The sequence below is a fragment of the Eubalaena glacialis genome, chromosome 17 (assembly GCF_028564815.1).
Source record: "Eubalaena glacialis isolate mEubGla1 chromosome 17, mEubGla1.1.hap2.+ XY, whole genome shotgun sequence".
NCBI lineage: Eukaryota > Metazoa > Chordata > Mammalia > Artiodactyla > Balaenidae > Eubalaena > Eubalaena glacialis.
Genome location: NC_083732.1, coordinates 17325163 through 17348284, shown reverse-complemented (window position 1 = coordinate 17348284; position 23122 = coordinate 17325163). Strand labels below are relative to the sequence as shown.

Genomic DNA, 23122 nt, shown 5'->3' with positions numbered 1-23122 from the left:
AGGATTTTTGCATCTATGTTCATCAGTGATATTGGCCTGTAGTTTTCTTTCTTTGTGACATCTTTGTCTGGTTTTGGTATCAGGGTAATGGTGGCCTCATAGAATGAGTTTCAGAGTGTTCCTCCCTCTGCTATATTTTGGAAGAGTTTGAGATGGATAGGTGTTAGCTCTTCTCTAAATGTTTGATAGAATTCGCCTGTGAAGCCGTCTGGTCCTGGGCTTTTGTTTGTTGGAAGATTTATTTTTTTTAAAAATTTATTTATTTATTTATCCATTTTTGGCGTGTTGGATCTTCGTTTCTGTGCGAGGGCTTTCTCTAGTTGTGGCAAGCGGGGGCCACTCTTCATTGCGGTGCGCGGGCCGCTCACTATCTCGGCCTCTCTTTTTGCGCAGCACAAGCTCCAGATGCGCAGGCCCAGTAATTGTGGCTCATGGGCCCAGTTGCTCCGCAGCATGTGGGATCCTCCCAGACCAGGGACCGAACCCGTGTCCCCTGCATTGGCAGGCGGATTCTCAACCACTGCGCCACCAGGGAAGCCCCTGTTGGAAGAGTTTTAATCACAGTTTTAATTTCAGTGCTTGTGATTGGTCTGTTCATATTTTCTATTTCTTCCTGGTTCAGTCTCGGAAGGTTGTGCATTTCTAAGAATTTGTCCATTTCTTCCAGGTTGTCCATTTTATTGGCATATAGCTGCTTGTAGTAATCTCTCATGATCCTTTGTAGTTCTACATTGTCAGTTGTTACTTCTCCTTTTTCATTTCTAATTCTATTGATTTGAGTCTTCTCCCTATTTTTCTTGATAAGTCTGGCTAATGGTTTATCAATTTTGTTTATCTTCTCAAAGAACCAGCTTTTAGTTTTATTGATCTTTGCTATCGTTTCCTTCATTTCTTTTTCATTTATTTCTGATCTGATCTTTGTGATTTCTTTCCTTCTGCTAACTTTGGGGTTTTTTGTTTTTCTTTCTCTAATTGCTTTAGGTGTAAGGTTAGGTTGTTTATTTGAGATGTTCTTGTTTTTTAAGGTAGGATTGTATTACTATAAACTTCCCTCTTAGAACTGCTTTTGGTGCATCCCATAGGTTTTGGGTGGTTGTGTTTTCATTGTCATTTGTTTCTAGGTATTTTTTGATTTCCTCTTTGATTTCTTCAGTGATCTCTTGGTTATTTAGTAACGTACTGTTTAGCCTCCACGTGATTGTGTTTTTTACGTTTTTTTCCCTGTATTTCATTTCTAATCTCATAGCATGGTGGTCGGAAATACTTGATACGATTTCAATTTTCTTAAATTTACCAAGGCTTGATTTGTGACCCAAGATACGATCTATCCTGGAGAATGTTCCATGAGCACTTGAGAAGAATGTGTATTCTGTTGTTTTTGGATGGAATGTCCTATAAATATCAATGAAGTCCATCTTGTTTAATGTATCATTTAAAGCTTGTGTTTCCTTATTTATTTTCATTTTGGATGATCTGTCCATTGGTGAAAGTGGGGTGTTAAAATCCCCTACTATGATTGTGTTACTGTCGATTTCCCCTTTTATGGCTGTTAGTATTTGCTTTATGTATTGAGGTGCTCCTATGTTGGGTGCATAAATATTTACAATTGTTATATCTTCTTCTTGGATTGATCCCTTGATCATTATGTAGTGTCCTTCTTTGTCTCTTGTAATAGTCTTTGTTTTAAAGTCTATTTTGTCTGATATGAGAATTGCTACTCCAGCTTTCTTTTGATTTCCATTTGCATGGAATATCTTTTTCCATCCCCTCACTTTCAGTCTGTATGTGTCCCTAGGTCTGGAGTGGGTCTCTTGTAGACAGCATATATACGGGTCTTGTTTTTGTATCCATTCAGCCAGTCTATGTCTTTTGGTTGGAGCATTTAATCCATTTACATTTAAGGTAATTATCGATATGTATGTTCCTAGTACCATTTTCTTAATTGTTTTGGGTTTATTATTGTAGGTCTTTTCCTTCTCTTGTGTTTCCTGCCTAGAGAAGTTCCTTTAGCATTTGTTGTAAAGCTGGTTTGGTGGTGCTGAATTCTCTTAGCTTTTGCTTGTCTGTAAAGCTTTTAATTTCTCTGTCAAATCTGAATGAGATCCTTGCTGGGTAGAGTAATCTTGGTTGTAGGTTTTTCTCCTTCATCACTTTAAATATGTCCTGCCACTCCCTTCTGGCTTGCAGAGTTTCTGCTGAAAGATCAGCTGTTAACCTTATGGGGATTCCCTTATGTGTTATTTGTTGTTTTTCCCTTGCTGCTTTTAACATTTGTTCTTTGTATTTAATTTTTGATAGTTTGATTAATATGTGTCTTGGTGTGTTTCTCCTTGGATTTATCCTGTCTGGGACTCTCTGTGCTTCCTGGACTTGATTAACTATTTCCTTTCCCATATTAGGGAAGTTTTCAACTATAATCTCTTCAAATATTTTCTCAGTCCCTTTCTTTTTCTCTTCTTCTTCTGGGACCCCTATAATTCGAATGTTGGTGCATTTCATGTTGTCCCAGAGGTATCTAAGACTGTCCTCAATTCTTTTCATTCTTTTTTCTTTATAACTTCTGCAGTAGTTATTTCCACTATTTTATCTTCCAGGTTACTTATCTGTTCTTCTGCCTCAGTTATTCTGCTATTGTTCCCTTCTAGAGAATTTTTAATTTCATTTATTGTGTTGTTCATCACTGTTTGTTTGCTCTTTAGTTTTTCTAGGTCCTTGTTAAACGTTTCTTGTATTTTCTCCATTCTATTCCCAAGATTTTGGATCATCTTTACTATCATTATTCTGAATTCTTTTTCAGGTAGATTGCCTATTTCCTCTTCATTTGTTAGGTCTGGTGGGTTTTTGCCTTGCTCCTTCATCTGCTGTGTGTTTCTCTGTCTTCTCATTTTGCTTAACTTACTGTGTTTGGGGTCTCCTTTTTGCAGGCTGAAGGTTTGTAGTTTCCATTGTTTTTGGTGTCTGCCCCCAGTGGCTAAGGTTGGTTCAGTGGGTTGTGTAGGCTTCCTGGTGGAGGGGACTAGTGCCTGTGTTCTGGTGGATGAGGCTGGATCTTGTCTTTCTGGTGGGCAGGTCCACGTCTGTTGGTGTGTTTTGGGGGGTGTGTGGCCTTATTATGATTTTAGGCAGCCTCTCTGCTAATGGATGGGGTTGTGTTCCTGTCTTGGTAGTTGTTTGGCATAGGGTGTCCTGCACTGTAGCTTGCTGGTCGTTGAGTGGAGCTGGGTCTTGGCGTTGAGATGGAGATCTCTGGGAGATTTTTGCCGTTTGATATTATGTGGAGCTGGGAGGTCTCTTGTGGACCAGTGTCCTGAACTTGGCTCTCCCACCTCTGAGGCACAGCCCTGATGCCTGGCTGGAGCACCAAGAGCCTGTCATCCACATGGCTCAGAATAAAAGGGAGAAAAGAAAGAAAGAAAGAAAGAAGAAGATAAAATAAAATAAAGTAAAATTAAATAAAATAGCATTATTAAAATAAAAAATAATTATTAAGAAAAAAAAATTTTTTTAGGTAATAAAAAAAAAACGGATGGACAGAACCCTAGGACAAATGGTAAAACAAAGCTATACAGACAAAATCACACACAGAAGCATACACATACACACAAAAAGAGAAAAAGGGAAAAAAAATATATATCTTTGCTCCCAAAGTCCACCTCCTCAATTTGGGATGATTCGTTGTCTGTTCAGGTATTCCACAGGTGCAGGGTACATCAAGTTGATTGTGGAGATTTAATCCGCTGCTCCGGAGGCTGCTGGGAGAGATTTCCCTTTCTCTTCTTTGTTCGTACAGCTCCCGGGGTTCAGCTTTGGATCTCGACCCGCCTCTGCGTGTAGGTCGCCTGAGGGCGTCTGTTCCCCGCCCAGACAGAACGGGGTTAAAGGAGCAGCTGCTTCGGGGGCTCTGGCTCAGTCAGGCCGGGGGGAGGGAGGGGTCCGGATGTGGGGCGAGCCTGCGGCGGCAGAGGCGTCGTGACGTTGCACCAGCCTGAGGCACGCCGTGCGTTCTCCCGGGGAAGTTGTCCCTGGCTCACGGGACCCTGGCAGTGGCGGGCTGCACTGGCTCCCGGGAGGGGCGGTGTGGAGAGTGACCTGTGCTCGCACACAGGCTTCTTGGTGGCGGCAGCAGCAGCCTTAGCGTCCCATGCCCGTCTCTGGGATCCGCGCTGATCGCCGCGGCTCGCGCCCGTCTCTGGAGCTCGTTTAAGCGGCGCTCTGAATCCCCTCTCCTCGCGCACCAGGAAACAAAGAGGCAAGAAAAAGTCTCTTGCCTCTTCGGCAGCTCCAGACCTTTTCCCGGACTCCCTCCCGGCTAGCTGTGGCACACTAGCCCCCTTCAGGCTGTGTTCACGCCGCCAACCCCAGTCCCCTCCCTGCGATCCGACCGAAGCCCGAGCCTCAGCTCCCAGCCCCCGCCCGCCCCGGCGGCTGAGCAGACACAAGCCTCTCAGGCTGGTGAGTGCTGCTCGGCGCCGAGCCTCCGTGCGGGAATCTCTCCGCTTTGCCCTCCGCACCCCTGTGGCTGCGCTCTCCTCCGTGGCTCCGAAGCTTCCTTCCTCCACCACCCGCAGTGTCCGCTCGCGAAGGGCCTTCCTAGTGTGTGGAAACCTTTCCTCCTTCACAGCTCCCTCCCACTGGTGCAGGTCCCGTCCCTATTCTTTTGTCTCTGTTTTTTCTTTTTTCTTTCGCCCTACCCAGGTACGTGGGGAGCTTCTTGCCTTTTGGGAGGTCTGAGGTCTTCTGCCAGTGTTCAGTAGGTGTTCTGTAGGAGTTGTTCCACATGTAGATGTATTTCTGATGTATTTGTGGGGAGGAAGGTGATCTCCGTGTCTTACTCTTCCTCCATCTTGAAGCTCCTCCAGAAACGTAGACTTTTAAATCATTAGTATTAACATTTGTTATGATGATGCTTTAATATAGATTAAAATTTTGTATTTGCTTTATTAATTAACATTATCCTTATGGCTGGTTGTGAGATGATACCAAATGACTTCAATTCTATCCATCATATTTTTGGCTTCATAAAACTTTAGGAAAGCTAACACTGCCTTGTTAACTTTTGCCAAAGAGGGGGCATTTTGAACCCTGCAGATAAAGTTTAGGTGTACCTTGCATGCAACTGTTGTTATTCCTCATGGTCACAGTGGTTATAGCCAGTTCCTTTGTCTTTTATTTTAAACTCTTAGGATGGATTTTACTGTTCACTTCAGAACATCTTCATGATGGTTTTACAAGGAGAAAATAGGTTTACAGAAAGATGAGGAAGAAAATCTTGTGATGTATTTGATCTATTACACTTACTTTGAAAAGTTACCCTAATCAGAATCCAATTATAGATTTGGAAGGGTTATTAACTCTCTAGCATTTTATCATGTTATTAAATGATCCTTTAAATTCACTTTCTGAATATAGTAGCTTTATTTTATATATTTATATCAATAGTTCCTTAATATGCTTATAATTCTTTTTGCAGAGCCTCATTATTTGATCACCATGAACTAGCAGACTACTTAATTTCAGTGGTAACTATTCCATTAACAGGTTTATTTTTTATTACTATTTACAGTTGAAAGGTCATATAATTACATACTATGAATCTTCAAAAATAAACCAAATTTTGATTTCTTGCCTATCAGCAAAAAAGTTTACAAAAAGATGATTGATACATTTGCAAAAAATTTTGAAATTATTTTTCTATTTCTTTAATTTTGTATCTCTAAGATGATGGATGTTCATTAAACTTATTGTGATAATCATCACGTGATGTCTGTATAAGTCAAATTTTTATGCCGTACACCTTAAACTTACACAGTGCTGTATGTCAATTATATCTCAATAAAACTGGAAGAAAAGAAAAGGATGCTTGATACATTCACAAATAGAGTACATTGTGTATGAATGCATAATGGCCAAACCTCATTGCCAGGAAGCTAGAAGTACCAGAGTGTACTTTTGACACCCGTATCAGTGCTTTTAGTGTGGGGAGTTGGTAGGTCTATGGCAGGGAAAGCTCTTCTGTGAACCTGGGAGAGTGTCAGGCTTGGTGACTGTTGACCCTTCTTCAGCACAAGTGACTTTGAGGTGGAGGCAGGACAGGAAGCACATGTGACCTTCACCTTCCATTGTAATCTTCTACCCCAGCTGCCTCAGTGCCAGCTTTCAAACAATGAAAAAGTGAAGAATTAAAAATATTGTCCAAGATTTGTTACAAGTGAAAGCACAAGATCTTTTTCACTCTAAGAAGTGGAATCAGTCAGCTTTTGAGTTAAATTTTAGTAAGCCCTTTATACAGATGAGTCTGTGATGTATTTATTTAAGCCCCACCATATCAGTAATGAGTGTAGTCCCGCTTGTAATATTTAACATGTGTTTGTTAGTAGCGACTATTGAAATTGTGATATTTACATAGAAGAATCCCGGGAAGACTCATTATATACCATCGTTTTGTCACGCATGGTTTCCTGCAAATGCAGCCATCTCTTCACCTGCCAAGACTGTTGCAGGACCTCACTGATCACTATCATGCTTTCAAGGGGATACTGCTGCCACGGTCATCTGTATTCAGTGGGTACCAAAAGAAAAGAGTCATATCCCCAATTGGAGTTTAAGCTCTTTTTATTACCCTGGGTGAAAGATAGAATTCTTTCCATGAACTTTTAAAAAGCTTTTGTTTCTTGTCACATCAGATATTATAACCATAACATGTAATGGTAAATATTGACTTATTCATTTAAAAAATATATATACGAAATGCAATTTTGAAATGCACATTTTCTCAAATACGTGACTAAAATTTTACTTGAGGATTTGAATGATTTCAATTCAGTTATTTCAGTTCATCTATTTCAGATGAAGTAGAGTTTTTAAAAAGTGAACAACTGTTTTTTTCTTGAGTTATAATTGACATATAACATTATGTTAGTTTCAGGTGTACAGCATAATGATTCAATATTTGTATACATTGAAAAGTGACCACCACAGCAAGTCCAGCTACCATCTGTCACCATACAAAGTTACAAAAATTTTTTCCTGTGATGACAGCTCCCAGGATCCACTCTCTAGTCAATAAAAGTGAATAATTTCTTGTGAATGCTTTTAAAATCACAAATGCAATAAACTTATAATTTTTTTATTATGGACATTTAACAGTCTTTTCTTACAGCGGGAACTAAACTAGCGCTATAGGTCAAAATTTTATGATTTCGGCAGGAGGAAGGATCTATTGCCAGATGTCAGTCAAAAGATTAACATGTGAGAAGAATTTTCGTTGTTGAAGTTATAAAAGAATGCCTTGATTTTCCCTATAATTCATACAACATTGGAATTATAGGGAAATGTCAAGCAGTCATATGCATGAGTGCTAGAAATATTTTGGACACTCTATCCCGATGAATGAACATTATTTACGGAATGCAACGTAAGCTGATTTGTCTGTTCATAAGCTCTTTGTTGAATGACTTGTTTTATTTTAGGGAGCAGATATTGATATCACGGATTCTGAAGGACGTTCTCCACTTATATTAGCAACTGCTTCCGCATCCTGGAATACCGTAGATTTGCTCCTCTCTAAAGGTACTAAGAGGGACTGAGGCAAGCCTTTAGAATTACTACTCAGTTTGGTTAAACATTTAGTATCCATTTATTGTGTGCCAGGCTTTGGGCCAGGTGCTATGTACCCAAAGATAAATGGGATACTTCCCATGTCTAGAATAATTTTCAGTCCAGTAGGGAGCAATACTTGAAAAGATAATTTAAGAACAATAATTGATAACCTTTATAAGGGAATTATTACATCCCAGGCGTTTTGCTGAACACTTTCTCTGCATTCTCTCAGTGAATCAATCCTATGTGATGTAGGTACTATAACTGTTCCCATTTTAGATACTAACCCAGTAAGATAACAAAGAAAAGAGATACCTTCCCCTCTTCTCTCTTGATCTCTAATCTGTCTATATTTCTATTTTATGTTTTAAAAGGTGAGATATCATATATTAATTAATGTAATAAATCACATATTCTCTACCCCCTTGTACACACACATGCACACTATAAGGTAAACACATTTTAAACCATGTTTAGTTTTCTAACCTAAATAAAGTTTTCTGTAACTTAAATGTTGGCAAAGTTTTAAGTCAAAAATCTTTTATTTTCTTACATTGAAAATCCACCATAGGCCATGCTTTAAATAAATGAGTAGGAGTTATATTTATATTGTGCTTTTTAGGTGCCCGTGTAGACATAAAAGATAATCTTGGACGTAATTTTTTGCATTTGACTGTGCAGCAACCTTATGGATTAAAAAATTTGCGACCTGAGTTTTTGCAGGTAATACATATATGTGGATTTCCATAAACTGAGTTGGGTTCAACAGAGAGTAAAGTGATTTTATTTACTGTGATTTTTATTACTTTGAAGGCTGGTCCTGGAATTTAAATTTTATTTCTAAATAAAGATGTCATATTTGAATATTTATTTACAACACAGTAGTGATGATTATGATAATGATAATAAATTACACTGGGATTGTTTTCCAAGTTATGGAGGGTTTCCATATAGCATCATCTATAATACATTGACTTTCCTTCACTCTTTGACCGTTATGAATTGCATATCAATGGAAAAGTCAAGGACATGAGTGAATTAGCAACACTTCATCATCAATGAAGAAAAACTACTCAACGTGCTTGTTGACAGGTTGAAAACCTTATCTCCATATTTATATTCACCAACTGATACTTACTGAGTGACTATTAGGTGCATTTGAAGTGCATCATATTTTTGTAATAAAGAGATTTTAATATAGTCAGTGTCTTAAATAATCAAAAATATATATTTGAACATTTAAAAAAATAAAATGTTTATGGATCTATTTAAGCTGCTCGTTTCCTTTTTATTTAATATACATATAAAAGATTGTGACGCTAATTTTAACATCGCATCCCTTTTGCCTAACAGAACACATTAGCATTAAGCTGTTAAGCGCTATTGGGGGGCATTTTTGGTGGGAGTGAAGGGAGAGTTGAGAGGGGTGGTTCACGGTCAAATACATTTGGAAAATGCGGGTTGAAAATGTTAAATACATTTCCTACCCTTAGGATTTTTCAGCGCCTTTAATATGGTAATGTACGTTATAGGAAGACACAGCATGCATCATCATCCACACTTATTTTACTCTAGTACCCTTAAGGTTATTTATATTTTTGCCCTTAAGGTGTACATATTGGCCCTTGCTGGAAAATACTATCCTACAGGATAGGTTAACATAACAGAAAAACACTATGTTAGCATCATAGCAGAGTTATATTTAGAATATCAATTCTTTTTCCCATAGATGCACCGTATTAAAGAGCTGGTGATGGACGAAGACAACGATGGGTGTACTCCTCTACACTATGCATGTAGACAGGGGGTCCCTGTCTCTGTAAATAACCTACTTGACTTTAACGTGTCCATTCATTCCAAAAGCAAAGATAAAAAATCACCCCTGCATTTTGCAGCCAGGTAAGGGTCACTTTAAGTGACATATGAGCATGTCTTCTTTCTGTTTAATATTTGCTTTGAAAATGTCAAACTTTTTTTTTTTCAAGTTACGGGCGTATCAATACCTGTCAGAGGCTCCTCCAAGACATGAGTGACACAAGGCTTTTGAATGAAGGTGACCTTCATGGAATGACTCCTCTCCACCTGGCTGCAAAAAATGGGCATGATAAAGTAGTTCAGCTCCTTCTGAAAAAAGGTGCATTATTTCTCAGGTGAGGTTATATGATTGGAATATTTAAATGCTCTTTTTAATTGGCTCTTGCACCTAAAACAGTTGCTCACTGACCCTGAAATTAAATTGTGTCAGGATCTCACACTTTTTTTCTGTGTCTAATTTGGAAAAAAAGGCAAGCCTTCATTGTGTTCACATCTTGAATTTCTGCGAGAAAGGACAGACATTTCCCAAAGGGATCAAGTAAGCATCTTTGAGAGCACAAGAGGAAAGATCTCTTCAGATCCAAACTCTTAGAAAAATAAGTGGCGTAAGTTAAGCATCTTCTAGCCAAGTTCTGTAAGATGATATTATTATTATTAGTCATAACTAGTGGCCACAAAGACTAATACCACCATCACGGAAATTTTTTGATACGATATTCAATGAAAGAATAAAGCAAGATTTAAAATAATCTGTATAAGTAATTACAGCCTTGAAAAAGAAATATGTATGACACAGACATGCTGACTCGAGTTTCAGCCACTCCAAATATTTGATAATGTGTTTTATACTTTTATTTATTTATTTTCCTTCCAATTCTATTGAGATATAATTGACACCATATAATTTTAATGTGTACAGCATATTTACTGGACTTACATGCATCTGAAATGACTACCACAGTAAGTTTAGTGAACACCCTTAATCTCAGACAGATACCAAAAAAAGGAAAAAATTTTTTTTCCTTGTGATCAGAACTGTTAAGATTTAATCTGTTAACAACTTTAGTTTATAACATATGGCAGTGTTAATTATGTTTATCACGTTGTACATTACATCCCTAGTATTTATTTATCTTATAACTAAGAGTTTGTACCTTTTAACTACCTTCATCCAATTAGGCTTGCAATTAGCTCATTTTTTAATAGATATGTAATACACATTTAGTTGCTAGAACTCAGGTATCTCAGATATGCTTTGTTGATCATCAAACCCACCTTCAAATGGGCAGCATCCCTTCCCACCTTTCGTCTGTAAATAAATGCACACGTTTTTTCTTACCTCTTTAACAGTGACCACAATGGCTGGACTGCTTTGCATCACGCTTCCTTGGGAGGGTACACGCAGACCATGAAGGTCATTCTTGACACTAACATGAAGTGCACAGATCGGCTAGATGAAGAAGGGGTACGTACTGTGTTTCTCATACCTACCCCAAATCTTGGCATAGAAGAAACTTCCAACATTGCAAGAGACCTTCTTAGCTACTCTCTTCCCTTCCTTACCCTATTTGTAGCCTTGTATTGAGTTCTTACTACGCAGACCCTTAGTGAGGAAAGAGTCAAAGGGGAACAGAATAAGGAGACAATACCAAGGGGTGGGTGCTAGTTGAGGACACCTGGTAAGTCTCGCAGAGGCCTGCCCATGGCCCAGTTGGATCGTTGATAAAATTTCACCATTCCCTGGTGAACCGAGGGAAATGAAGAGGCCAGGGGTAAGTTTTCCCTCAAACTAAGTGTATTTGATTTGAAAGACTGTCCTTTATTCCACTATGATGTTCTTCCTCCTTTTTTGGAGAGTAAGTATTGAAATGTACATTCTTTCACAAAATGACAGAGCTAGAGAAATGTCATTGCTTTTTAAAATGTCTTTGTGTGGCAAAACTAAAGACTGGCAACCTTATATCAATCTCTGATTTAAAGAAAAAACTTTTACAAGCCTGTGAAAACCTAAAATCTGGAAACCACTGCTCTACTAGATGATAAACCTCCCCAAAGTATTTTCTTCTGTGTTCAATATCCGTATTCTGAAAGCTTGTCCTCTGTCCTTGTGAGATCGTCCCACTGCAAAAAAGAAGCAAAACAAACTGCTTGGAATTCACATATGCACACACACACTCCCACCCTCACCCTACACACACACACACACAGTTTGTACTATGAACTCATTATTTTGAAGCTTGATTCTGAAGGCCAGTTTTAAATTTTGTGTATTTGGTATTAAATAGTTAGTTTTGTTAATAATTTCTTTCGAGCAATTCAACAATGAAACAAAGCAATAAAACAGCCAAAGGCTGAGTAGCCACTGTCACCAGATATTCCGTGTTCTGTTTTCTCTGAAAGAATACCGCGCTTCACTTTGCGGCAAGGGAGGGCCACGCCAAAGCCGTCGCACTGCTCTTGAGGTACGATGCCGACATCGTCCTGAACAAGCAGCAGGCCTCCTTCCTGCACACTGCTATTCACAATAAGAGAAAGGAGGTGGTTCTCACGACCGTCAGGGACAAAAGGTACGCGGCCGTTCTGTCCACCATTGTTTAGTGTCCTCTGGCATCGTGGATTATTCGCAATATGCGAGGAAGCAGAAGGAGAAAAAGAATAAAAGTTTCAGCTCTCTATCAACATTTTTATTTATTTATTTTTCCTTTTTTCTTTTTTTTAATTGAGGTATAGTTGATATACAATATTACGTAAGTTTCAGGTGTACCACATAGTGATTCACAATTTTTAAATGTTATATTCCGTTTATAGTTATTATAAAATATTGGCTGTATTCCCTGTGTTGTACGACATATCCTTGTAGCTTATTTATTTGATACACAGTAGTTTGTATCTCTTAATCCCCTACCCTTATCTTGCCCCTCCCCCCTTCCCTCTCCCCACTGGCAACCACTAGTTTATTCTCTATATCTGTCAGTCTCTTTCTTTTTTGTTATATTCACTAATTTGTTTTATTTTTTAGATTCCACATATAAGTGGTATCATACAGTATTTGTCTTGCTCTGTCTGACTTATTTCACTTAGCATACCTTCCAAATCCATCCATGTTGTTGCATTTGGCAAAATTTCAGTCTTTTTTATGGCTGAGTAGTATTCTATTGTGTGTGTGTGTGTGTGTGTGTGTGTGTGTGTGTGTGCATACCACATCTTTTTATCCATTCGTCTGGTGATGGACACTTAGGTTGCTTCCGTATCTTAGCAACTGTAAATAATACTGCTGTGAACATTGGGGTGCATGTATCTTTTTGAGTTAGTGTTTTTGTTTTCTTGGGATATATACCCAGGAGTGGAATTGCTGGATCATATTGTAGTTCTATTTTTAGTTTTTTAAGGAACCTCCACACTGTTTTCCATAGTAGCTGCACCAATTTACATTCCCACCAACAGCGTACAAGATTCCCTTTTCTCCACATCTTCGCCAGCATTTGTTATTTGTGTTCTTTTTGATGGTAGTCATTCTGACAGGTGTGAGGTGATATCTCAGCGTGGTTTTGATTTGCAGTTCTCTGATGATTAGCAGTGTTCAGCATCTTTTCATGTGCCTGTTGGCCATCTGGATGTCTTCTTTGGAAAAATGTATATTCAGGCCTTCTGCCCATTTTTAACTAGGTTGTTTATTTTCTTATGTTGAGTTATATGAACTGTTAATGTATTTTGGGTATTAACCCCATATCAGTCATATCATTTGCAAATATTTTCTCCCATTCATTAGGTTGTCTTTTTGTTTTGTCAGTGGTTTCCTTTGCTGTGCAAATGCTTTTAACTTTAATTAGGTCCCATTTGTTTATTTTTGCTTTTATTTCCTTTGCTTTAGGAGACAGACCCAAAAAGTCAATCAACATCTTAAAATGTCAGTTGTTTACATACAAATTTTAGTGAACTCTTTGGGTAACAACAGATATGTTGCTTAACCTCTCTGATCTTCAGTTTCCATTTCTAAATCATGGGAGCATAGACCACCTTCACAGCACTCTTGTGAGGCTCACAGGGTTCAGGTGTGTGTAGTGTGTGGCACCATGGTTGTTGCCAGGCAAACTCTGCCCTGCCCCACCTGAACTTGCCTGATGCTCTCCTGCCAACAGATACCCCAAAAGTGGACATGGGTGAAAATATTCTCCATGGTAAATCTGTGTTGTTACCAGTGCCATCAAAGGGAATTTCCTTTAACCCATGATCATTTGTGGTTGTGGGTTTTTAAACCATACTCTAAGGAGTTTTAACGATGAAGGTGGAGAGTAGTTTGTCCCATGTCTTGAACATAAACCATTCTATATAATCACAGATGGATATGCACCCGGGCCCAGTGTCACCCAGTAGTGGAGGCAGAGGTGAATAACCTCATATTCAAGGCAGACCGAGCCTGTGTTTTGGAGCGCGGGCAGTCTCCAGATCCCCTGGTCGATCCTTCCTTTGAAACAGTAGTCAATGCAAGTGGGCAACCCGAAGTTTCTGTTGATTATACAGATATCCTAGATGGATTTTACCGGTAGGGTTAACAGAAAATTTGTCTGGGTCAATTTTAGAACCAGCCTCCTATTACAAAGATAGGATCTTAAAGATAAATGGGCTCTTTTTACTTCCTGTTGTAGATCTATTTCATTTTTGGTATCATAAACATCTTATCCCGTCCAACTGGATGGCAATAAAGAAATGGGCAAATCTGCAATGTTCTGACAGAACCCATGTTTATTAATGTACTTGATACATGTTATTTTGTAGTTTAGTTTAATTCAATACATGATGTGTACCTGGATTAAATGTAAAGTATCACGTGCTATGTTGCTGTTGTATGTATGTACATGTGGGTACCTCTATCTGGCATGACCAGCTCTGAAAGTGCATACCATTTCATGACTTCAGGAGGAAAACAAGGTAAAAACTCGCCTTCTTGAGAAGGCATTTGGGTAAAGAGACAGAACAGTGATTATAACAGCCATCCCAGAATTTGCCCACATTTCATTTCCATTAACGGACAAGGACTCTATTGGATTGATCTTGGTTCACATATTGATTCCATTGGAACCAATTCAGTTTCTCCTAAAGATAATAATCTTGAATTTCAACTGGTAGCTTTGTTGTTGCACACAACAGGAGGATTCAGAATTGTGTTTGTTTTATTATTATTTTTTTACAGATGGGAAGAATGTCTTAAGGTTTTTAGTCATTATTCTCCAAGCAATAGATGTCCAATCCTGGAAATGGTAGAATACCTCCCTGAATGCATGAAAGTAAGCTCTCAAAACAAAACTCATTCTGGGTATATGCTTGGCAAATAATAAAATGTGAGGATTTATTGTTGTAATCACAACCTAAACATAGTAATTTCCATCTTTAAAGTAAGGTTTCTAGTTTTATATATGCTATAAGGGAATCTAGCCAACGAGTATTTGAGAAGGACCTACTTGGATTAAAAAATCCTATTACTGGTTATGTGCAATATAGGAAAATACGTTAAACAGATTTTTTATTCAAACAATCCAAGTCTAGAGCAGAGACCACTAGTGGTGGTTACTGGCTGAATAATGCCTCTAGATGTGCGGGCTTTTGGCATGCGTGTTATTGTTTCAAATTTGCATTCATTAGTTGCGAACATGTAAAACCAGGATGCTTCCCTTAAAGATCCAGGTATCTAGCTTTCTATAAAAATCAGAAGATCTGATGATTGAGCCTACCTCCTTACGAGGCAGGAATCACGGGGCTGAGTATCAGCGGCTTCCTTTAGCTGGGCACGAGCTCTCCCATTTGACAGACCACACCTCTTCCTTTCAGATACTCAGCTCTCATGCCTAGTGTTGGTTACCATATATTCCCATTCTTGTGCAATTGCTTTCTTCATAGTAGAGGGAGATTTCTCTATGAATGCCCCTACCCAAACTGTGAAGATAAAAGCCGGTACAAGGAGAGCCAACATTTCAAGAACAAAGGGAGAGAGCTCTTAGGCTGGTACAGTTCATTCATTTACACTATTGGCCTGGCCTCTGTGGGCCTCTGAATGTGTGACTCTATGCTAGATTAAACACATACCCAGCACATGACTTGAAACCAACTACAAGTCAAATACGCATGAGCTCTCGGGCACGTGAAGGATGCAGATAAAAGACCTCCTGGGAAAGTTGGGATTTGAGGATTGGGACAGATATAGAATAATCAAGAAAAAAGGAATGACTTCAATGACTTTCCCTTCACTTAGAGGGAAAAATATATTCAAATACTGGAAGAGGCAGTGAAACAAAGGGACACAGGGGACAGAGGGCCAGATTTGGAGCCTGGTGGCCCTGGGATTTAGTCCTGGCTCTGCCTGTTGCTCTGTTGCTTTAGGTGGGTCATTTCACTTCTCTGAGCTTTCTGAGCTTCATTTTTTATTTTCTTTATCTCTAAAACAGTGATGCTGATAATGATCTTGCAAAGTGATTACAAAAATTAGAGATAAAATGTAAAAACTGTTCAGGATAGCAACTGGCACATATGATATATCTTACTATTTTTATACTGCTTATGTGGTTATTAGTACTGCTACTGCTACTAACACTATTTTTATTTATTCAGTAAGCACTTAGAATGTGCTAAGTGCTTCATGTGCATTTCTTCTTTAGGATGTCTAATGGAAATTGGAGCCAGTTCAGTTCATAGATTAGCATTTTAGGTGCATAAATCTCATCAAGGGCACATAAATATTCAGGATTGAAAATGATCTCAGACTTTCTCCCTCAGTAATTCCAGTTGTTGGAATCTGTCCTCATGAATAATCAGACGTATAAACAGATTTATGTGCAACGATGTTTCCTGCAACATCATGAAGAATAGTAAAAAAATATGTTAGAAATATTCACATATGGAAAACATAGAAATTATACCAAAATGTTAATAAGAGTTATCACAGCTGTGATTATGATTTGGTTTTTCTTTTCTTCTTCATGTTGCTGTATATTCTCTAGTTAGTGTTCTATAATGACTTGGTATTATTTTAGTATGAGGAATATATTCTTTTAACTAGGGGAAATGAAGAGTCTTCTAGCTCAGCATCACATCGCACATTTGAATAATGTGCACAATCCCTCCCTCACTCCCCTCCCTCCCCCAGCAGCCCAGCCTTCACTTTGCCTGTGCTGGTTATCACAAAGCTCACCAGCTGTAACAGCCAGGCCTGCCTCCGGTTCTGCCTTGCACAGCACTACTGATTCGTCTTGCCTTTCTTTGCCATGACGTCTATTATGACCCCCAGTACTGCTGCCTGGTCACCGACAGAGAGAGACTTCCTGGAGATTTTTAAGTTGACCTGGTGCTTGAGACCAGCCAGGATAGAGGTACCCTTCCAGTGGGGCCTGGGTCCCTGTGTCTCCCCTTCAAGGTGCTAACCCTAACCCTCGTGTCCTGTAGGTGGGGTCAACCAGATGCCCCAGGAGCAAGGGACACGCTGATGGGGTCACCTGGGGCCTTGAGTCCACATCCGGTTCCAGGAGGGTAGTCTGACTGGGCAGAATTTCTTTCTCAGGAGCGTGATTTGGGCGCCACCAGAAAGGGCCCAGCACACCGATTTGGGGTGACTCAATTTGTTTATGTAGTAGACAGGGACCCCACAAAATATTTGTCCCTACACTTCCTAGGGGCGGATCTAATGCTGAACTCCTAAGTGTTTTCTCCCTTAATTGAGCATCTAGAGGGCCTTCAACTGTTTCTCGTTATAATACCGATGCCCCACTGCCCTGTCCACGCCACTCTGGATGCGTGCTTTGTCAGTGTTGCTCAGTAAGCCAGGTGCAGAAGCAGACACAGGTCTCGATTGGGACAGTAAGTTATCACTAGAAGATGCTGAGCAAAGGTGTCCTCAGTCATCTATATATTTTCTAGAAACCCAGAGAAACATCTCGTCTTAGCCAAAACCAATGGCATATTTGTCACATAAATTTTAGTAAATGCAATTTCATTCTCAAGTGCATGATATTTTTCTGAATCACTCGGTATTTCTGAGGCAGCAGTGGTACATGTAACACTTTATGTTTTAGACCTTGTTCCTGAGTGACTTATAGTTTATCTTTGAGGTGCAAGAAGCAAAAGACAGGGAAGGGAATATCTTGGGTATTCTTTTAGAAATGGGATCAAATTCCATCTCGTATCTAGCCTCCTGCCCAATATCGTAGCCGGTTTTTCTCTCTCAAAGGTACTTTTAGATTTCTGCATGATGCCCTCCACAGAAGACAAGTCCTCCCAAGACTACCACGTAAGTTTATTTTATTACAATAACTTAAAGTTTATTCTATTATAGTTGTTTAAGGAATATTAAAAATAATGTTACTAGAGTTCCAGAATCTCAAAAGATGGTAATTGCCTTCATTTCTCATATTATTATATCATCTAGTTATGAGAGAATTTTTTCCTTAGATCTCCAGTTTTCTCCCAGTATTTTAATTGTTTCTAATAGCATTATTTAGGAGTGTTTCTAGTCTTTATATTTTCTTGGGTAATATTGCCTGAGGAATGAAATTCTAAAAGATCTAAGTGGTTTTTCGAGAAGTCATCTTTTTCCATGACTATGAGTTAGAAAGCAATCAAATAGCCTGCCAGGACATTTATTTTTTGAAACTAATACAGAATGACTTAATTTACGTTTCTTCAGGTGAAATGACTCAACTTTATTTGAATCACTTCATTTTCAGCAGAATTATAGGCTTGCATAGTTGATGTGTTAAGAACTACTTTGGGGGCCTATGCTAGACTGTAATTTTTAAAAATTGTATCTTCTACAGATCGAGTATAATTTCAGATATCTTCAATGTCCATTAGAATTCACCGAAAAAGTAGCACCTGTACAGGATGTTACATACGAGCCTCTTTCAACGCTCAATGTAAGTCCGGTGTTTTCCTTATCCACGTAGTTTATACACGGGTTCTGTAATGCTTTGGTATGATAGTTCCAGGAAGGAGCCTGGAGAGAATTCTAGATTTATAGTTTGATGTCTGTGTCTGCCATGTGACCTAACTCTTTATTTTTTACTAGAGAAAGCAGTCATTTTCTACAGTTGCTATAATTTGGTGCCCTTAAAGTTCCACACTCTTGATCACTTTAGTCCTAATGGTCATGTTAAACCTGCCCAACCCAGAATCCAGTAAACCATGGACAGCACAGGCTGACCATCAGCATTGGCTCCCAGCTCCTTCCATCTCAATATAGACATACATATTTTCCAGCAATATAGACATACATATTTTCCAACAGTTTCCAACAGTCTAAACCACAGGAAAATGCAGGGGGTGACATTTACAGTCATAGATTCCAAATTCAGCCAACCACTGGGCTCCAGGGTAAACTCTGACCTCTCAGAAGCTCTTAGATCCTTCTGGAAGAGTGAACCCAACCTGAAAGTGGGCCCTAAACACACAGTTTGGACCCAAATTTCCCAAGAGACTGGCTCCAAACCAGCTCTTATTCTAACGAGTGCTTTTACATTCCTAGCAGATGAAGCAAAGAAAGCTGTGCAGATGACCTATTTCAGTGTATACCAGGGGTCTCAAACTCAAATAACTGCAGAGGAAACAGGTACCAGATGAGTGGGCTCCTGGTCTAAAAGGACAGCAGCTACTAGTCTCAACAAAGTTTTGCCATGTGGAATGGCAGCCCAGGCTTGTGTAAATATCAGCAACATGTAAACGCATGTGCACGCAAAAGAAAACATATTTGAAGGTTGGATTGGCAAACTGTGATAAAGGGATCAAGGATATAGATCTGTTCCCTCTAATATAGCAATGGAGCCACATGTGACTACTTAAAGTAAAATTAATTAAAATTGAAGTTAATTCATTTCTTCATTTGCAGTAGCCACACTTCAAGCACTCGGGAGCCTATGTGTTTGTAGCTCTCATGCTGAACAGCACAGATATAGACATTTCCATCACTGCAGGAAGTTCTATCGGACAGCATTGGTCTAGACCAATTAGGAACTTTTGTTGAGTTTAAATTTGTTCATCTCGCTACATGGAAGCCTTTGGTATAGACCATGGTAGCAGCCGTCACCTAAAGTGAAATCGAGAAGGCTTACTGGGGACTTGGAGTGTGAAGGAAGCAGAGGCATGTGGATTTTATGCCCATAAGGCTGGTGATGGCAACTGACGCTCACATTTGTTCTATGCAAAGCATTTTAGCATCTGTATAATATGGTCCTCTCTAGCTCGTTTTTTTTTTTTTTGAAGAGATATATTCTTGATATACTTTTTGATCTTTCAAATTTTCTAAAATAAGCAAGTGTTGTTTTGATGTACCAAAATAAAATTATAAAACCAGCAAACAAAAAAGCTGAGTATATACTCAAGAGTTTAACGTGATTGTGTTTTTATTGATCTTTCCTCACTTCTCAGGCAATGGTACAACATAACCGCATAGAGCTTCTCAATCACCCTGTGTGTAAAGAATATTTACTTATGAAATGGTGCGTATTAAGTAGTGTTTCTTTTTAATGAAGCCCTCATTAAATTTATTAAAGGTCTTCTAAATAATTATCTTTAATGGTATCTTAATATTTTATATTTTATTACTTTAATGTTTTACATCTTGAAAAAGAAATATGTCAAAGGCAAATTTTGGTATTAAAAATGTTGATATTATTTATCTTTGGCATTAAATGAAATAGTTGGGGGGTGGATCATTATATAAAACATGAAGAAGCATGCCTAGGCCCTGCAGTTTAGCAGACAATGAAGTAACAAGTGTGTTCCTGGGAAGAGCATTCAACTTGGAGTCAGAAGATATGAGCTGAAGTTCCTTCCATTAGTTGGTGAGAGATTTTAAGTAAGTCATGATTTCCTAGGAAGCTGTGATTCCTTTTCTGAAAATGAAAAAGGTGAGTTCCAAGATCTTCTTGGTTTTAAAGTTCAGTAAATTTATCAGATACATTTCCAGGAGAGACTATAACTACTCTTTCTGCAGGCATCTTAAGTAAGTATTTGGGGTTGAAATTACTCAATTATGGTTTGCTTATGTTTTGTAGGTTGGCTTATGGGTTTAGAGCCCATGTTATGAACCTAGGATCTTACTGTCTTGGTCTCCTGCCTATGACCTTTCTTGTTGTCAGTATCAGACCAGGTATGGCTTTCAACTCAACTGGAATCATCAATGAAACTAGTGACCATTCAGAAATATTAGACACCAAGGTATTTTGAATTGGTTTTTATATTTCAGCTTTTTAAAATAAAGGATTTTCAAAAGTGGGGGCTTTTTTCTTTAGAAATACTAATCTCATAATAAATCTGAAATATCAAGACTTTGCTTAATACAAATAGCTTATAGAATTCATATATGTAGCAATTCCTCCTAAAATCCTGTGTAGAATGAGAGGGAATATAAATAAAAACGTCAGTAAATGAGCTCGTAAACTAACTTAAAGGGAATTGACATGTACGAGAGGCTAGCTTGGATACTGAAGTATAAAACTTTAAAATAGGTATACAAGAAAGCAGATTTCTGGCTGCCAGGGATCGTGGGAAGAGGGGAGTGATGCTTAGCTGGGGATAGGGTTTCCATTTGGAGGTGATGAAACAGTTACGGAACTACGTAATAGTGAGAGTTGCATAACATTGTGAATGTACTTAATGCCACAGAATTGTACATTTTAAAATGTAAATGTGTAAAATGTAAAATTTTTTAAATGGCAAATTTTTTGTTATGTGTATTTTATCACAGTTAAAATTATATAGATCTACAGATTTGTATTCCTTTAGAATTCAATTGGCAACCTCTCTTAATAAAGACATTATGAAATGAGTGTGTCGTCTTTATATTGGCATCACGATGATTTTCTGTTTAAAGCAAAAATGGACAGCTTGTAGAAATGAAACTGAAGAAAAACAAAATAAATATTTAATAGTGAAAATTATGAAGAAAAGTGTTTTATTTTAGATCCTTCATAACTGTTTGTCTTTCACCCTTTTTTGTTTCAGAATTCCTATACCATAAATATCTGTATGATTTTAGTCTTGTTATCAAGTATATTTGGATATTGCAAGGAAGTGGCCCAAATTTTCCAACAGGTACACAATACGTTTTATATCTCTAAAGTTGCAGATATTTTAATATGCAGAACATAAATTAATTGCTAAACTATTATTGAAACAATATATGTCAGAATAAAACCACATAGCTTGATGAATGTAAAGACCGGAAATACCAAGCATAAGCTTCTCTCCAGCTGCAATGCCAGAAAAATTTTGTTACTGGTTACGTATATATAACCATCCATAAGATGCCAGGTCTTAGTCTCTACATGTGGTAATTCTTCATTCTTTTCAACCCCAGAAAAGGAATTACTTTTTGGATAATAACAATGCAGTTGAATGGATTATCTACACAACAAGCATCATTTTTGTGTCACCCTTGTTCGTCAGTATACCAGCTTATGTGCAGTGGCAATGTGGAGCAATTGCTATATACCTCTATTGGATGAACTTCTTATTGTATCTTCAGAGGTAAAACCAGCTTGAATGACTTGTACATCCTTTAGGCAGGTTTAATATCAAAGCAAGAACTATTATAAGTATCATGAGTTTATCACTGGCTTATTTCTTTTCCAATTGTTTTAGACTGTGAAGATATCTTTTGTATACTATTAAGGAAAAGGGGAGGAAGGTTTGGAGTTCAGAGGGTAGACCAGGGTTTCTCAACCTCGGCACTATTGAAATTTGGGGCCAGATAATTCTTTGTTGTGGGAGGCTGTCCCGTGCATTGCAGAATGTTTAGCAGCGTCCCTGGCCTTTACCCCCTAGACACCGGTAGCAACCCCCTCTCCCCAGTGTGACAGCAAAAAATGTCTCCACGGATATTACCAAACACCCTCTGGGCCACAGAATCACCCTGGATCAAGAACCACTGGCCGGGGCTTCCCTGGTGGCGCAGTGGTTGAGAATCTGCCTGCCAGTGCAGGGGACACGGGTTCGAGCCCTGGTCTGGGAAGATCCCACATGCCGCGGAGCAACTAAGCCCGTGTGCCACAACTACTGAGCCTGCGCGTCTGGAGCCTGTGCTCCGCAACAAGAGAGGCCGCGATTGTGAGAGGCCCGCGCACCGCGATGAAGAGTGGCCCCCACTCGCCGCAACTAGAGAAAGCCCTCGCACAGAAACGAAGACCCAACACAGCCAAAAATAAATAAATAAATAATTTTAAAAAAAAAGACCCAACACAGCCATAAATAAATAAATAAATTTATAAAAAAAAAAAAAGGACCACTGGTCTAGACAAATGTAGATTAAATGTGGGAAGGAAATGGGAGTAAAAGTATTGGTTATTCTTATTTTACCTGGTAGTTTGGTGAGCATTTATCTCAGATAAAACAATCAAAATGAAGTGACAGATACGGGGAATAATAATGACATAAGAGAAAAAGTAAGCCCAACAAATCGAATCCTAGAGGGGAAATAAGGGCTAAGCTCCACTACCTCCTGCAATCGCTAAATTGAGTTCAATACGTTATTTCACATAACCTTTACAATAACAAGGGGTAAATGTTATTACTCGCAGTGTTTCAGAGAAGCTGAAGCACTGAGATAAGTGACTGGCTGGAGAGCTCAGCTAATTAAGTCAGGATGCAGGCATTTCCCCTCAGTCTTTCCATCTCCAGGAACATGCTTTCCCACCGTGTGGTCTGCACTGCTGCGTCACGAGCACGC

The 23122-nt window shown here is 38.8% G+C and overlaps 1 protein-coding gene across 1 annotated transcript in view; it reads left to right on the top strand.

The window, feature by feature from the left end:
- The window catches only part of TRPA1 (transient receptor potential cation channel subfamily A member 1), a 61265-nt gene that overhangs the window by 25459 nt on the left and 12684 nt on the right, over positions 1–23122 (top strand). Inside the window, exons 9-22 of the mRNA XM_061171718.1 lie at positions 5471–5519; positions 7470–7569; positions 8222–8322; positions 9329–9498; positions 9585–9749; positions 10765–10879; positions 11815–11981; positions 14606–14699; positions 17630–17689; positions 18216–18314; positions 19822–19892; positions 20451–20613; positions 21400–21489; positions 21755–21924. Coding sequence (XP_061027701.1) covers positions 5471–5519; positions 7470–7569; positions 8222–8322; positions 9329–9498; positions 9585–9749; positions 10765–10879; positions 11815–11981; positions 14606–14699; positions 17630–17689; positions 18216–18314; positions 19822–19892; positions 20451–20613; positions 21400–21489; positions 21755–21924 — 1614 coding nt within the window. The remainder of the gene's footprint in view (positions 1–5470; positions 5520–7469; positions 7570–8221; positions 8323–9328; positions 9499–9584; positions 9750–10764; positions 10880–11814; positions 11982–14605; positions 14700–17629; positions 17690–18215; positions 18315–19821; positions 19893–20450; positions 20614–21399; positions 21490–21754; positions 21925–23122) is intronic.